The 17,940-nt window shown below is 48.3% G+C and overlaps 1 protein-coding gene across 3 annotated transcripts in view; it reads left to right on the top strand.

The window, feature by feature from the left end:
• The window catches only part of LOC311512106 (nuclear receptor subfamily 2 group F member 5), a 34,020-nt gene extending 25,071 nt beyond the window's left edge, over positions 1-8,949 (top strand). For 2 of the 3 annotated variants that reach the window (XM_084613141.1, XM_084613142.1), the window contains exon 3: positions 7,640-8,948. In XM_084613141.1, the coding sequence (XP_084469267.1) occupies positions 7,640-7,914 (275 nt within the window). In that variant the 3' untranslated portion in view covers positions 7,915-8,948. Of the gene's footprint in view, positions 1-7,639 lie in introns of all 3 variants that reach the window. The other variant, XM_084613140.1, reaches the window with a different exon arrangement.
• The last annotated feature ends 8,991 nt before the right edge of the window (positions 8,950-17,940 follow it).

The following is a 17,940-nucleotide window of genomic DNA, read 5'->3' as shown; positions in this document are numbered from 1 at the left end:
CGGTGTTGCCAACGCTCTTGATTTTATCGCGAGTTTCACAATTTTTGCTAGTTTTCTTAAAGCCCCAGCTCCTGGACTCATGTGACTATGTGAGACTCTTCGCTTTATTCTTTCTCAGCTTTTCTTTTGTCGTAGCAGAAAAAAAGCTTGGAAACCACGACCTCTAAAGGGTAAAAAGCCCCAAAAGACAAAAACCAAAGCACAAAGGGTGAATGCAAAGAAACCCAAATTAATTCTCTTTTAAAAAAATCTTATTTTGAAGCCAATCTCATGGTTAGGTGGGGGTGGGGGGAATCTGACTTATGATTTTTGGACACATGGGGTTCTAACAGTCTTTCTAAAGGTGAACTTCAAAGCAAAAAAAAAAATTAAAAAAAAAAGTTAAACCCTGATTTGTGTGTTCAGTGCCCCATCTCCATGGATCAGGCCATGAGCTGCATCCAGCAGTGAAATCAGCTGTAGTTCATTTCTCTCAATCCTTCCTCCAGATTTTCAGAAAAATTTAACATCCAGCAGCTCTCATTGAGGCACCTAAACACCAATAAAGGGGCCAGATTTCCAAGACTGCGCTGAGCACCCAGTAGCTTGCATTGTTCTCTATGGAAACTACTGGATTATAATTCTCAATAGACGCTGCTGGTGGCTGAGTCTGTTTGAAAATCTGGCTCTTGGTAGTTTTCGCCTTAATTAACATTCATCAGGCAGAATTTTGAGACACACGATTTATTTGATTAAAAAAACGGCAATTCATCAAAACCCAAATTGTTATCAGAATGGGGTCTGTTTCGATGAACCTCCCAACTTAGGGTGACCAGATAGCAACTGTGAAAAAACGGGACGGGGGTCGGGGGTGTGGGGGTAATAGGTGCCTATATAAGAAAAAATCCCCCCAAATGGGACTGTTCCTATAAAAACGGAACATCTGGTCATCCTATCCCAACTCAAACAATTACTAGGGAAAGAAACCGATGAGATTGTCAAAATATTTCATTTCTGACATTTGCAAAACCAAAAAGAGTCCGTTTTCCGAGACGAAACAATTGTTTGTTTTTAAATGTTTTAATAAAAAGGTTGGCGTGGAAATAAAACATTTCAAAATGATCAAAGGAAAATGTTTCAACTGACCTGACCCAATTTCCCCCCCACCCCAAGCTTTTGGTTTGCAAACATTTTTGAGATTTCGATTTTACATCCTGATTCAGGGTATGCGATTTTTTTTTTTTTTGATATCTCAAAAATTTGCGTGGCTCAGGAAAACTCTTTCTGGCCCCGCTGTGAGCATAGGATGGATTATAGCTAATACCATGACTTTGGGCATTCTCCGTTGCACTGCATCTTGCGCAGTTATTTAGGCTGATGCACAGTGAATGCAGACCACTACCGTTCTGATCCAGGAGCCTCTTACACTCACTTTGCACTGATGACTCTTTTCTCAGGGGCCTCAATCCACACAGGAATCCGGGGCTTAGCTCTGGTTTCCTCTTCGCTAGGCGACTCTCCTTGAACTCGGAGGTTTGCCCCGCGCGGAACCTGCAGCAAAGTCACTGTGCTGGGCTTGTGACATCAGCCGTTGCCGGCGCAGGGGGTTGTGAGGTCACAAGCACAGAGAGGTATGACTTCACTGCCGTGCTGCGTGGGAGAACCAGGAGTGCGTCTTGGCGTTCAATGAGGAGCAGTCGTTAGAAAAAACGACTACCCACAGCAGCGCAAGAGGGCGGGGGCGTTTCCTTGTTCTGATTTTCCACGCTCACTCTGGTGCGGGAAAATCCACATGGACGTGCTAGCTGGGGTCAGGGTGGAATCTGGCATACGCTCCCTTTGTACTGAACTGCACAGCGAGGCATATAATTAGGTTGGGTCTTCCAGCACTGGTTGTAGATGGAGAAATATGGATGGGTTATTGGTCTATTCCAGCAGAAGAGGGCTGGATCATAAGTCTCTGAGGACACGGTAGGCAGGTGACCTGCAGACTGGAGAGCTTAGACATTTGTTCCGGTCTGGCAAAAAGCAGGATCAATGGATCAATAGACCTGGCAAGTCTGGTATTCCTAACCACACAGGGAAATTAATCTGAGAGCAGATGTCCTTAAAAAAGTCTAGACATTTGCACTCAATTCAGGCCTGCATTTCCAAGAGTCAGCTGCGACATTCGAGTCGGCGGATAGATTGACCCCTGATCACCTACGGATGGGGTTTTAGAGCAGAAACCCAGTGAAGAATCAGCCCTTCTAAATTAAGGTTAAAATCCCCCATCTGATTCTAGTCAGGAAGGGATGATATCCACTGGGTGGATTAGTGATCTATAGGTCTGTTCTATTACTGACAGGTAGGAATCACTGAAAATCTTGAGTCAAATCCCCTCTGCCTAAATTACAAGATTGGCTAAAAAACCATGAGGGGTTTTACACAATTCTCTTGCAGTGCTGGAAACCTGACAGAATGCCAGCATTTTGCGAGTTCAGAAGAAAGCGAAGCTGATTAAAAACAGACCGTGACACTAAGGCGGTTCATTGAATCAGGGAAGTCAAAAACCCGGCAAAGAAAAAACAGAAATGAACATTCCCCCCCCGCCCCGCTTTCCTCTCCCTCGTGGTGATTTCTTTTTCAATGGCAAATGTGGGCTTCATTGTTTTCAAGCTTCTAACTGCAACCGGCAGGGTGAGAAAGGTACTTAAAAAAAAAATAATTAAAAAGCAGAAGAAAGAATGAAAGCTGAGATTCTCCCATCATCCTCTGATGCCAGGAGCTGGAGGTTTAAGGAAAACCAGCTGTTGTCGCGAGAGGCATGGCGAAGCCTTGAGAGCTGAAGCTCAGGGCTGGCATGGTTGCCCCTCCATCAGGGAATAGCCACCAGTGTGCCCCTTACGCAAGCGATCACACCGTGCCTGACCCCGGGCAATCCCCATGGGAGCCATACGAAGACAGCTAGAGAGAGGACTTTGGAGCACCTGCATCAAATGTCATTGATCAGGCTCATCTCAGTGTGAAATATGGGCAGGTTTGCTTCATGGGGGCCCTGTCATCCTTTGATGCCAGCCTCCCAGGGGCCAGTTATTACAGTAGCACCCAGAGGCCACAGCTGCTCTTGCTGCCCCATCGTGCTAGGTGCTGTACCATGCCTAGTAAAAGATCCTGCCCCAAAGAGCTTATAACCTCATGATTTACCCAAGGCCACCCAGCAAAACCAGCAATAGAACCCAGGTCTTCTAGACCACCTCCCTCACCACTAGACCACACTGCCTTTACTGGCCTCTGCCTCCCAACCTCAGTGACAATGCGTTTTGCTGCCCCAGGGCAACTCTTTGTGGTCCATCTGTGTGCCACTTCACAGATCCCATCTCCTGTCTCGATCCGATTCGCCATTTGTCCCACGCTGTGCACAACCGCTTACACCAGGGCCAAGTTCCAGCCTGATAGATAGCACCATGCAGGGCACACAGAGAATCGACCCCTTTTTCCGGTCAAGGCAGAGCGTGCAGCAGGGCAAGCGGCCTCAGCAGCCGTACACTGCCCTCTGCCCTGGCACGCTGCCAGCCCTGACTGGCAGACGAGCCGAGAAGAGAGCTCCGTTTCCAGGCCACTGACCAGTGACATTTGGTCTCGACCCCATCTGGGCCAGGCTGCATGTACCCCCTTTTCCATCCCCTGAGCCAGCCGGTCTTACTCAACTCGAGTTAATTCCCCTAACCATTTAGAGCCAGAACGTGGATTGGTTTTTAGAAGGGGAACTTCCCAGGCTTCCCTCATCCCCACTTTCCTCCCAAATAAATTTTCACTGTCAAGCAATTCCTAGTGTGGGATTCATTTTCAGGGACGCCCCCCCCCCCACACACACAATGAGTTTTCCCCCAGTGCTGCTAGCTCTTGTGGTTTTATCGCAAGTCTCCTGATATTTCATCTGGTTTTTGAAGCCCCAGCTCCTGGAGTCATGTGACAATGTATAAGTCTCGGCTTTCAATTACCAAAACCACAAAGTTTCTAGCCCTTGTGAGAGCATAGCAAAGCTTGAAAATGTGACTCCCCTAAAGGATGAAAAGTGGAAGGGAAATAAAAAAACAGCCTCAGATTTATTTATTTTTTTACATCTCCGGGCCAGCAAGCTTGGGGATCACAGCTAAGTTCCTGCCCCCCCCCCGCCCCGTTGTAAAACCGTTGCTGCCAGTCATTGGCCTGGCTGTCTCTGTGCTAGAGTCAGAGGGGCCTGGTCTGGAAGAGAAGAGGAAGCGGGTCAGGCTTGAGGGACATCAGTCAAGCTGTGGGGGGGACGAGGGCTGGAATAGCAGGGGGCTGCATGTTGCAATTGAGGGGCATCAAGGGGAACATCATGGCTGGTAGAGCAGGATGGGGTGTGGTCAGGAGTGAGGTGCATTGGCAGAACTGTGGGGAGAGGGGGTCCTAGGGGTGGAATAGCAAGAGCTGTTGTTTGCACTAAGGGCCATCAGTGGAGCTCTGTGGGGGAAGCAGGGTGGGACGCGGAACAGGACTAAGCTGCATCCGCAGAGCCAAATGGCATGAGTAACCTGGAGCCTGGCCTGCTGCTTTCGCCACTTCCCTTGGGCCGTGAGTCCAGGCAGCGTGCGACGTGAGAGCCTTTGCTCTGCGGCTCTCCGGCTAGTCTGGACTGTAAAAATAACTCCTCTTAACCCTCTCCTGTCATCAGCTCAGATCCCAACAGCCCCTACCCTGCCACGAGGGAAACTGAGCCGACATTTCCCACCCTGGCCAACATCAGCTCCAGCCACGGTAGCGCCGCTGGGCGCTCTAGTGTAGACAGGCGACAGCTCAACAGCTCTGAGCAGGTGACTCATCTAGGCTAGGGCTCCTGAGGTGGCTCACACCAGTAAGAAGGAGGCAGCGTGGACTAGTGGCTAAGGTCAGGCAGGGCTCTCACGAGACCTAGGTTTTATTCCTGGCTCTGCCACTGACCTGCTGTGTGATCTTGGGTAAGTCACTTTGCCACTCCCTGCCTCCGTTTCCCCACCCACTCTTGGTCTGTCTGGTCAATTTTGATGACAAGTTCTTGGGGGTAGGATCCGTCTCTTGCTAAGTGTATGTATAGCACCTGGCACGATGGGGCCATGATCTCAGACGGGGGAGGGATGCGTTGGGGGACGGGTCCCTATGCCTCTGCTTCCACTCCAACATTTGGTCGGGTTTGTCAATTGAGACTTAAGCTCTGCAGAGCAGAGGCTGGATGTGCAGTGCCTGGCACCGTAGGGCCCTGATCTCAGCTGGGATCTCTAGGAGCTGCCATAATAACGAAGCCACCGCACTGGGGAGATTTTTGCAAGACACCCCTAGGGCAGCCAACGGACTGAGGCACAAACCGCCCGGCCCCTCTCCCTCACTGCACCTCCCAGGCACCCCACCCGCCCAGCCCCTTGGTGGCCTTTGGAGGAAGGTTGGCATGCTGAGCGTTTTTAGGAGCCAGCTATTGTCAGCAGCGTTGGAGCCATTCTTTCAGCCCGGGCTAAATGTCTGTGTAATAGCTGGGCTGCGTTTGAAAGGCTGCGGGTGTGAATGTCTTAGCTCCGAGCCCCCTTTCAGAGCTGTCAATAGTGGTTATGGCCCCCGACTGAATGGCGAGAACTCATTCAGGGCCGTGAAAGGAGCCCCTTCTCCTTTGCCTCAATTCAGGCCGTGAATTGAGCAAACTCAGCTGGGCTGGGGGCATCCTTTATTGCAGGGTGGGAAACACCAATCTTCACCCTGCTCCTCGCACACTGGGCTCTAGGGGAACCGCTCCTCCTTTGAGGATGAATGGCTGGGATTGGGGAGATGTGTTTGGAAGGAGCCTGGGGGTGAGCATTGCTCTAGAGAGAATAGGCCAATGGGAGATGTAGAGGGCAAGGCAGGGAGGAGTTTGCGAATCTAGCCTCCTGGGGATTGAGGATGAGGCTGCACTGGGCGAAGGGGTTTGGAAAGGTGAGGAATGGAAAGCTCGCTTCTCTTTGATCATGGAGATGTTTATCGGCACCTTCCATCCCAAAGGGTCTCGAGAAAGGAAATTGCGGCAATCGCTGCTACGATGCAGCCACTGCTGGGGTGGGACGTGGCAGTTTTTGGAACAGCACACAAAAACGCTGCGCACGTTTTAGGGCCGGAAGGGAAAACTAGCGTACGCAGCACAGAGAGTTGAAAACCTCAAACCGAAGTGCCCGCTGTTTCCGTTGGGCCGGGTTTGAAACAGACCCATTTCTCACCCGGAAAATGATGTTCCCCAGGGTCGTTTAACAATTGAAATCATCACTGAAGATTTTCCTTTATGAAAGAATCTGGCTTTTGGTAAAACTGTGCCACGGAGAAAGAAAAGCCCAGAATCTGTAGCCATGGATTTCGTTACTGCAAAAATGGCCATTTTTAAGCCCCCAAAGAGTTTTCATTTAGAACCTTTCCCTTAGCGCTGGTGTCCAGCTGATGCTGGGGGGCAGGACTTTTGGCAGGACATTGTGTAGCATATTGCAGTTTAAACAAGACTCTGATGCGAATTGCCTTCCTCGGCCAAAGGTCACGGAACTAATGAGCCCAGGTGGCTAGCAGTTTGGTTCAGGAATTATACAAACTGTAAAACCCGTTCATTTACCACAACCAGCGTGCAGCTAAAATTGGGGACTGAGATTCAGGCCTCTCTGGGTTCTAGTTCCACCTGAGATCTTGTGGCAGTCAATTGACTTATCAGTGCCTCAGTTTCCCATGTTCTCTGGTCTCTCCACATCCAGCCCCTCTCTGTTGTTTGTTACATCACGTGCATAACTGGGTTGGGAACTGCTTGGAGGCAGGTACTGTGTCTGTTTGATCAGCCTGTAATGTGCCTAACAAGCTTCTGGTCATCGATTTGATCCCCATTGCCAGGGAGTCCCACAGGTTAATTGACTGTGCTAGGGAGACCCACAGGTTAACCTTTGCTGTTGCAGGGAGTCCTACAAGTTATTAGTATTAGTAGGAGCATTGCCAGCAGGTCGAGGGAAGAGATTATTCCCCTCTATTTGGCACTGGTCAGGCCACAGCTGGAGATCTGCATCCAGTTTGGGCCCCCCACTACAGAAGAGATTTGAACAAATTGGAGAAAGTCCAGCGGAGGGCAACGAAAATTATTAGGGGCCTGGGGCACATGACTTACGAGGAGAGGCTGAGGGAACTGGGGTTATTTAGTCTGTAGAAGAAAAGAGTGAGGGGGGTTTTGATACCTGAAGAGGGGTTTCAAAGAGGATGGAGCTCAGCTGTTCTCAGTGGTGGCAGATGACAGAAGAGGAGTAATGGTCTCAAATTGCAGTTGGGGAGGTCTAGGTTGGCTATTAGGAAACACTATTTCGCTAGGAGGGTGGTGAAGCACTGGAATGGGTTACCTAGGGAGGCGGTGGAATCTCCATCCTTAGAGGTTTTTAAGGCCTGGCTTGACAAAGCCCTGGCTGGGATGATTTAGTTGGGGTTGGTCCTGTTTTGAGCAGGGGGTTGGACTAGATGACCTCCTGAGGTCTCTTCCAAGCCAATATTCTATGATTCTAAATTAGCCCCAACTGTGACCTGTGGCAGGGAGTTCCGCAGATTAACCCTGCCCCTGCCCTGCAGAACTGTCCCGTACAGGCTGCAGCTGAGAGCCATGTTCCCTCACCTGCCTCCTCCCTTGCTCTCCTTGCAGACGCAGTGGGCCTTTCGGATCTGGGCCCCGTGGAGAGTATCCAGGAGAAGTCGCAGTGCGCCCTGGAGGAGTACGTCCGGAATCAGTACCCCAACCAGCCCAGCCGTTTTGGAAGGCTGCTGCTCCGCATGCCCTCCCTGCGCATCGTCTCCGCGCCCGTCATCGAGCAGCTGTTCTTCGTCCGCCTGGTGGGCAAGACGCCCATCGAGACCTTAATCCGGGACATGCTGCTGTCGGGATCTAGCTTCAACTGGCCCTACATCCCCATGCAGTGAGGAGGGCGGCAGGAGGAGCTGGGCTTTCCAGGGCAGCGGAGACGCACCCCTGGATTCCATCCGGAGCAGGAAGGATCGCTGTGAGCCCTCCCTGCTTTGGAGGAACGGGCAGGACTCACCGGGACGGGTTGACGGTCCCATGGCGTTGGGGCATGGGGCGTGAGGCCCAGCGTCTGGACTCCGGAGAACAAAAGGGGAGTGGAACTGATTCTTGAAGGGGTTGATTCTCAAAAGGCCCTTCCTGTTCCCTTTCCAATGGGGCAGGAATTCCCACTTGCCCCCCTCCTATCCCCGATCTACTCTACCAGCGTGACACTGACATAACCACATTTAATCATGCAGCTACCTTTACCCGTTTGCTTCTGTTTGACCTGTACGCACTGAAAAAATCTGGACCTTCCTCCTCTCCCGGCCTGCGAGGGGACTCTGCAAACCAGGGACAATCTGCACCCTATCTGTGGGACTTTGCTCTGCTTCCAAATGCCCAACGACTTGCCACTTCCTGGCAGCCTGCACGTACCGAATCCTATGGCTGGGCACCTGAGACCACACGAGCCTGTCTCGGGCTTTGACTATATCAGCATTTGGTATCCGGCAGCTGAGAACTGAGGACTCATTACCGGAGTGGCCTTGATCACGCGACAAATTGCTCTCTCCCTTTTTGGTGGGGGCAGCAGGGTTGTCAAAAAAGCGGGGGGAGGGTAAGACACACACAAAGCCGAGCCTGCAATCTCATTGCCCGTGTGTGGGTGTGGTGGGATGGGGAGGGGAGGGGTAAAGTTTACCATTCCCCTTGGAATAAGAGAGGCCTGAGGCATGGACTATTTATAAATAAAATAAACCTATATTATATCCTAAATTCTTCTGTTCTCCCCTTGAAAATGAAAGTGTATATCCCCCCTCTCATCTCCTTTTGTTTTTAATTTCCCCCTTCTCCTTTGTAAAGATATTTTGCTGTGGATTGTGGATTTCTCTTTGGAAACAAACAAAACAAAACAAAACAAAAAAACCAGTTTTTTTTTTTTTTTTGGTGGAGCTGGCATTATAATTAAAACTGATGATTGCTGAACTCATTCCAGGTTTTCTTCTTCTTGCTAGAGCGCCCCGGGGCTCTGCGCATTTGGGAAGCCGAGCTGTCGGTTCGCCAGCCACCGGCGGCAGAGACAGATGGTCCCACCTAGTGAGATGGGGCACATGTCTCAGGAAATCGAGCCCAACCGCGACTGTTACATGTTACCTTGGTGGAAAGAATGTAAAGGAGACAGGGCCGGTGATGCAGATTCAGGGAGTGAGACTTATTCCAGGTGCTGCTGTAGGAGAGCACTTAAGCACGTGCTTAACTTTAAGCAAGCGTGTAAGTGTCATTCCTGAATCCTGCATGCTCATGCTTCACTGAACCGGCTTCACACTGAGATGTACTCAGACTAAACCCATAGCTCTGAACGCCACTGACCCTTGGGGAGGTTTGGGTCTCAGCTGCATCACTGGATCTTTTCTTTAGCGTGGCCTGAACCAGAACCCCAGATCTGGCTGTTTTGGGGACCAAGGAATTACCACCTTTCATTCAATGCATTGGTTACAGGGTTCAGTGCTGAGCATATAACAATGAGTGGTGTCGTCAACTCTTGGACCAGGTGTCCCATTACGCAGATGACAGATCCCGATTAGCCAGCCCCATTGAGTGGGACAGTGATACAGGGACTACAAAAAGAAATATTATAGCATCTAGAAAGCCCAACCGAGATCAGGGCCCATTGTGCTAGGCACTGCACAGACAGAAAGTGAGAGACAGGTCCTGCTCTGAAAAGCTTACAAGCTAAGTAGACAAAAGGTGGGAGGGGAAACTGAGGCACAGAGGAGTGATGAGCTTTGCCCAAGGTCACCGCGTCCCCTACCCACTAAACCATGCTGTCTTCCCTGCACATTTCACTCTGCTAAACAAAATCAAGAGCTATGGGACCGCACAGCCCAGACGAGAACCCAGGTCCCTGTCTAGCACTGTAACCACAAGGCCACGCTGCCCCTCCCAAAGACGCTGCAGCAGCGCAGCTGAGTCCTCAAGCCGGTGTCGCAGCTCCGGCTGAATCCATCGCCTCTGGGGGCTGCAAAACTGACAGCCCAAGGCCTCCATTTTAGGTTCCTAATAGGGGAACAATGTGGGGTTTGCAAACACTTCTCTCTGTACCAAGCGTAACCCATTAGGAACTCATCATCTTATTATCCATCTGTTCAGCAACTGCTGCCAGGGGCAGGCTCCACTGGGAACAATCAAGCCGAACGCAGCAATCTTCCACCCTTCGTGCCTGTTGTCAGCCGGGAGCCACAATAGCCTAATTGTTTGTTTATCTGTTACTCTCCGTCTCCTGAGCACTTGAATGAGGCTTAAAAAACCTCCCCAGAGCACGATTCGGGCACCGGCCAGGGGGGCAGCCGGAACACAGGTGTCCTGAGCCAGGAAGCCCGAGGACGTCTGGGTGAGATGCAGCGGAGATGAACAGTAAGAGAGAAGCCATTTTAGCCAAGGGAGATTCAGAGATCTTGTCTGCTGGGATCACCCGGCGGCCTGTCTCATACGTGCCCGGGGTCCTGGGGTCACCCTGCATATCTATAAAAGCCTCAAGTCATGGGATGAGGGCTGATCTAAGTGCACAGGGCACGTCTCTGACCTGCCTTTTCTAATATAAACACACAGCAGTGCATTCTAAAACAGGAGACCCTACCAAAACAAATCACCCCACCACGCACACAAAACTCTCCTGCTGGTGTGAGGATGAGAGAATGAACGACACAAGGCCAACGTTAGACCGGTTGTTTAATGCGCAACTGGAAGGAGTGGAGATAGAGTGGTGCTGAGGGACGGTACAAGAACCCAGAGAGAAGAGAAGAGAGAAAAGCGTAGCAGCTGGATTCAGTACAAAACCTTTGCCCAGCAGAGGATGCAAGTCCGCAGATGCAGGCCTATTTGCATTCCACCAAACCAACAGATTGCTTCGACCCTGCAATCGACTGCAACCCCTGGACTCAGCCAAGGTCTGACCTAGCTGCTCCCGTGGCCAGTTCCACGGACTTGGATGCTGTGTCACCAGTGTCGTCTCTGCAGTAATTCAGACCTACTGTGCTACTAGGTACTGGCTGGACCGAGAGCCAGGGAACTGATGACACACCCACGCCCCACCAAACAATTATCGGCCAATATAGGCCTCGGGCTGTTCTGTTAGGACCTAATTTAGCAAGATGCTGAGCAGCCTGAACTCCAGAGTGATGGGACAGTGTTAGGACACACAGGACGATCCAGGGGTATGATCACAGGGATTTAAAAAGCCCCCAAAGGCTGTAAACCCTCATGCTTCAGGGCACAAAGCCAACCTCGAATTGATGGGGTCAGGAGGAAGACATCCCCTGGGTGCAGATTATCCCATCACTGCAGAGGCTATTGCGCAATCCTCTGAAGCAGATGGTGGGGATGGGACACTCCGTCAGATGGACCCTAGGTCTGAGCCAGTCTGGCACTCCCTGCCTTAGAAGTATAGATAGCTTTGGGATAGATCAAGCTCTCACTGTCTCCAGTAGGCGATAACCACTGGACCATCCTTCCCCTCCACAGCCTGTCTGCCCAGACTATGTTTCGAGCAGAAAGGACCCACAGCCTTCTTAGAAATCAAAGGCTGGGAGGAGCAGGCGGGGGGAAATCGCCACACAGAAGGCAGCGATGTTTTATTACAGGTTTTTAAGAGCCCATTAGAGAAAAGTCAAAAATGGCCTTTTCAAACCAAAGGACATTGGTGCGGCTTCGTTTGACCCTTCTATAAATAACGTCTAGGGGAAATATTTTAAACAAACATTCGGGAAGTTGAATTACATATGTTACACACATCAACAGGAGGGCGTCCTCTGGAATTAATTCAAGGACAATCTGGAAAGGCCACGAGAAAAGTTAGCACTTGGGGAGATGACACTCAAGAATCAAACCTATCTGCATGAAAGAAGAAAAGAAAGAAAAAGGCTTCATGCTCAGGCTCTTACACCTCTCTAGCTATATACGCCTACTCAAAGGCCCCTTTGAGCCGTGCAGAGGAGTCCTTAGTGTAAATGAGCATCAGACGCAAAGAATCAAGAGCTAGAAAGTTTCTACCTAGTTCCAATAATGATTTAAGAACATAAGACATAAGAACGGCCATATTGGGTCAGACCAATGGTCCATCTAGCCCAGCATCCTGCCTTCTGAGAGTGGTCCGTGCCCGATGCTTCAAGGGAATGACCAGACCAGGGCAATTTATCAAGTGATCCATCCCCTGTCGTCCAGTCCCAGCTTCTGGCAGTCAGAGGTTTAGAAACACCCAGAGCATGGGGTTGTGGCCCTGCCTATCTTGGTTAATAGCCATTGATGGATCTTCCTCAATGAGCTTGTCTAATTCTTTTTTTAAAATCCAATTATACTTTTGGCCTTCGCAACATCCCCTGATAATGAGTTCCACAGGCAGTGGTGGATTAGCCACTGGGCCAACAGGGCCTGTGCCCAGGGGCCCCGGTCAATTGGGGGGACCCACCCGCCCAGTGCTCCTGCCGGGAAGCAGGGTCGGGGCACAGAGGCTTCCCCTGCTCCCTGGCAGAGCGCCAGGCAGGCGGGGGAAGCCCCTGCGCCTCGACCACGCTCCCTGGCAGGAGCACGGGAGGGGCGGGTGGAACTGCAGGTGGAAGGGATGGGGAGGGGCCCCCACTTGCTCTGGCTCAGGACCCCACAAAAGCTTAATCCGCCTCTGTCCACAGGTTGACTGTGTGTTGTGCGAAGAAGTACTTCCTTCTCTTTGTTTTCAATTTACTGCCTATTAATTTCATTGGGTGATCCCTAGTTCTTGTGTTACGTGAAGGGGTAAATAACACTTCCCTCGTCACTTTCCCCACACCGTTCATGACTGTATAGATCTCTGTGTTGACTAAGGGGAGAGATGTCTCTTTTCTAAGCTGACCAGCCCCAGTTTTATTAATCTCGCCGCATACGGAAGCTGTTCCATACCCCTAATCATTTTTGTTGCCCTTTTCTCTGTTTTTTCAAGTTCTAATATATATTTTTGAGCTGGCATGACCAGAACTGCCTGCAGTATTCAAGGTGTGGGCGCACCATGGCTTTATAGAGAGGCATGATGGTATTTTATGTCTTATTACCTACCTATCCCTTTCCTAATGGTTCCCAACATGCTGTTCTCTTTTCTGACGGCTGCTGCACACTGAACAGATGTTTTCAGTGAACTATCCACAACGACTCTTTCTTGAGTGCTAATTAGACCCCACCATTTTGTATGGATAGTTGGGATTATATTCTCCCATGTGCCTCACTTAGCATTTATCAAGACTGAATTTCATCTGCCATTTTGTTGCCCAGTCACGCAGTTTTGTGAGATCCCTTTGTAACTCTTCCCAGTCTGCTTTGGACTTTGCTACCTTGAGTAATTTTCTATCATCTGTAAACTTTGCCACTTCATTGTTTACCCCTTTTTCCAGATCATTTATGAACATGTTGAACACCACTGATCGCAGTACAGATCCCTGGGGGACCCCGCTATTTACCTTTCTCCACTGTAAAAACTGGCTGTTTATTCCTACCCTTTATTTCCTATCTTTTAACCAGTTACTGATCCATGAGAGGACCTTCCCTCTTATCCCATGACTGCTTACTTTGCTGAAGAGCCGTTGGTGAGGAAGCTTGTCAAAGGCTTTCTGAAAGTTCAAGTACACTATGACCACTAGATTACCCTTGTCCACATGTTTGCTGACATCCCTAAAGAATTCTAGTAGATTGGTGAGGCATGATTTCCCTTTACAAAAGCCCGTGTTGATTCTTCCCCAACATATCGTGTTCATCTGTGTGTCTGATCTTTCTGTTCTTTACTATAGTTTTAACCAATTTGCCTGGTACTGAAGTTAGGCTTACAGGTCTGAAACGGCAAGGATCGCCTCTTGAGCTTTTTTTAAATTGGTGTTACAGAGCTATCCTCCAGTCATCTGGTACAGAGCCTGATTTCAATGGTAGGTTACATACCACAGTTAGTTAGTTCTGCAATTTCGCACTGGAGTTCCTTCAGAACTTCTGGGTGAATTCCATCTGGCCCTGGTGCCTTATTACAGATTAATTTACCAATTTGTTCCTAAACCTCCCCTATTGACCTCAGTCTGGGACAGTTCCTCAGATTTGTCACAAAAAAGAATGGCTCAGGTGTGGGAATCTCCCTCCCATCCTCAGCAGCGAAGACCAATGTAAAGAATCCATTTAACTTCTCTGCCATGGCCTTATCTTCCTTGAGTGTGCCTTTAGCACCTCGATCGTCCTGTGGCCCCCCTGAATGTTTGACAGGCTTCCTGCTTCTGGTGCTTCTAAACATTTTTGCTCTGTCTTTTGCTAGTTGCTTTTCAAATTCTTTTTTGGCCTGCCAAATTATACTTTTATATTTGACTTGCCAGAGCTTACGTTCCGTTCTATTTTCCTCAGTACGGTTTTACTTCCAATTTTTAGAAGATGTCTTTTTGTCTCCAACTGCCTCTTTTACTCTGTTGTTTAGCTATGGTGGCATTTTTTTTTGGGGGGGGGGGTCTTCGTACTGTTTTTATTTATTATTTGGGATATACATATAGTTTCAGCCTCTATTATAGTATTTTTTTAAAAAAGTTTCCATGCAGCTTGCAGGCATTTCACTCTTGTGACTGTTGCTTTTCATTTCCATTTAACTAGCCTCCTCATTTTTGTGTCATTCCCCTTTCTAAAGTTATATGCTACAGTGGTGGGTTTCTTTGGTATTTTTTGCCCCTTACAAGGATGTTTAAATGTATTATGTTACCAAGCGGTTCAGCTATATTCACCTCTTGGACCAGATTCTGTGCACTACTTAGGACTGAATCAAGAATTGTCTCTCCCCATGAGGTTTCCAGGACTAGCTGCTCCAAGAAGTCATTAAGGGTGTCTCGAAATTTTATCTCTGCATCCTGTCCAGAAGTGACATGGGGATAAAAAGGAGGACTAGTGGCACCTTAGAGACAAACCAATTTATTTGAGCAAAAGCTTTTGTGAGCTACAGCTCACTTCATGATCTGATGAAGTGAGCTGTAGCTCACGAAAGCTCATGCTCAAATAAATTGGTTCGTCTCTAAGGTGCCACAAGTCCTCCTTTTCTTTTTGCGGATACAGACTAACACGGCTGCTACTCTGAAATATGGGGATAGTTGAAATTTCCCATTATTACTGAGTTTTCTGTTTTCGTATTTACCTGTGCCTGCATTTATCTGTGCCTGCCATTTAAAATCAGAACTTTCTTTCCATCAAGGGGTGGCTGTGCATAAAGAGAGTCTTTATGATAATTATTATATATATTAAATAAAAAAGTTACTTCAACGAATGCATCATTTAAAATGATCAGTACAGCTGTCAATCAGTGTCAAACAGTGGAGCGGAGAGATGGCCTTCAAAACAAAAATGGGGAACCAAACAGAAAAGAAATTAAAATAAATAAAAAGAATGCTACTTTTAAATATTCAAGCACCTATTAGTAAAATACATGTCCCTCCCCCCCTTTAGTGCACATAAAAATACATTTTTTTCCCTTAATAGTCGATAATATGTCCAGAAAAAGTGTAAAATTGCCGTCTTTTGCTATCCACCTGGGGCTATTTTGAATTGTCAGCTCCCTCGTGCCTCATCTAAAAGCAACGAAACTCTCCCCGTGGTGTTGTCAACTCAAAACTTTGCATCCCTTAGTTCTAATGTTCGCTGTCATGCTTTTATGGAGCCGGCTCGCAGTGCCAAATGATAATAGACTAACCTGAGCTTGTAATTAGCACATCTTCAGGACATCAGAAAGGAAGAGAAGGGAAGCGGGGAGAGAGAGACAATAATAAATGTGTGCAATTTGAAGGAGCTTAAAAAGCCTTGATTTGATTTCCCCAGTTGCTTAGGTGACAAATAAGTGTGTGTTAAAGCTGCATTATCCATCTCACTCAGGCACAAGGTTGTGTAATTTATGAGGGGGAATCTCTTCCGTAGTGACCTAGCCCTGTAGAGAATTAGGGAATGGGATCAGGCCCCAAAGTGGGGCCTTCGGATAAAAAGGAGCCAATTAACGTCTATCTATATCAAGTTCAGATACATTGATATAAGCTGATTTTAAATTGAATTCCAAGTGTCTACACAGAGCTTGGCACTCATTTAGCTAAGTCAGTTTTGAAGCTGATACTTGGGTTGTCAATTTTTTCAGGCAGGGGCCATTATTTGTTCTTTGTCTGTACAGCCCCTAACACAATGGGTGCTGGGCCCTGACTAGGGTTTCTATGTGGTACCGGAGTACACATGAATAAATAATAATAATAATAGCAACAATAAAAGTTAAACCAATGCAACTTTGAATAAAAGACCAGGCCTTATATGGGCCTATCTACTTAGGGTGAAAGATCAGTACACGTTTTTTTCTGGGGGGGGGGTACACTTGCATATATAAGGCAAAGCCCCTAATAACAATCAGGACATCTGGTCACCCTATACCTAGTGCCCAGTGCATGCGGCCCTGATTTCAGTTGCGATCTCTATGTGATACTGCAATACCAGTAATAATCCCTAGCTCTTATATAGAGCTTTTTAATTGGTCAACCTCAAAGTGCTTTACAATGAAGGTCGGTATCACCATCCCCATTTTACAGATGGGGAAACTGAGGTACAGAGTGGGGCCGTGACTTGCCCAAGGTGACCCAGCAGGCCAGAGGGGGTATATTTACACTGCATTGTAAACCCAAGCTCAGATTCAGGTTTGAACTCAACCCCCTTCACTCCCCGCCCTCTGTACACGCACAAACCTGTCCAATTCAGGTGTGGAAGCACTCAGGACCTGGATCATAGGATTCGTGTGGAGAGTGGGTCTGAGCCAGACTCAAATCCAGATTCAAATCCAGTGCAGTTACAACAGCATATGTCAGTAGCGCCCAAGGAAGAAATGGATGAATTTTACAACTCTATACAGTGAACAATGTGAGATGTTTCAAGGCAAGAAGTGTTAATGAGTGGTGGAAGATTTTAATGCAAAAGCAGGATTGGGCTGGAATTCCTGGGCTGGAGCAATAGGCAAATCTGGATGAGATGAAGAAAACGAAAGAGGAGAAAGTCAGAAATTTAGCAGCCTAAGCAACAACCTGGTGATAACGAACACGCTATGTCAGCAGAGGAAGTGGACATGGATTTAACCTAATAGACTTTATGCTTGTGAATCTCGGGTGGAAATCAAATGTGTTGCCGTGCAGCTCATAAGTTAGTGCCAGCATCAATGATGTTGAGCCTGAAAGCAATTAAGAAAAAGTGCCAATAACTAATATCTAGGACACAGACAAACTGAAAGAGCCAGATATCAGCAAAGAAGACAAAGAAGCCGTGTGGGAAAACGTCATGTCTCTGTTGGAAGAAGAAATGAATGTTGATGAGACGGGGAATGGTGTAAAAAAAAGGAGAGATTATGAGAGAGGCTGAACAAGGCCAAAGCGAAGTTGTCAAGGTGGATAAGTGCTGTAGCTGAATGACGAGTGTGGAAGCTGAAGGAGAATAAAAAGGAAGACATAAGTCTACAAGCTGGGCGATAGGCTGACCAGAGAGATAAAACAGAAAGTGAAGACAGACAGAAACAACTGGATAAGTTGAGAACGTAAAGAAGCAGAACAATGCAACACAGGGGTTCCTTGGCAAGACAATAGAACTGAATGGCACAGATGAGCTGGAGAGGTCAGCGGTGAAAGACAAGCGCGCGCAAATGATTGAAGATGAAAAAGAAAGACTAAGAAATGGAAAGACTATTTTGAAGAGCTGTACAAAGCGCAGAACACAGGCGAGTAAACGATTCCAGAGAAGCTTCCCGGCCACAAATGAGGGAGAGGCAATGCCGGGCTTCTTAGCAGAAGACATAAACATCTCAATCGAAAGTTTTAAAAGGAACAAGGCGCCAGAAAGTAACCACGTATGTGCGGAGCTGCTGCAAGCGGGCGGGCAACGCATGCCAAAGGGGA

Source organism: Lepidochelys olivacea (assembly GCF_965140295.1).
Source record: "Lepidochelys olivacea isolate rLepOli2 genome assembly, chromosome: 24".
NCBI classification, from domain to species: domain Eukaryota; kingdom Metazoa; phylum Chordata; order Testudines; family Cheloniidae; genus Lepidochelys; species Lepidochelys olivacea.
The sequence above is the reverse complement of the archived record's forward strand: the minus strand, read 5'-3'. Positions and strand labels throughout refer to the sequence as shown.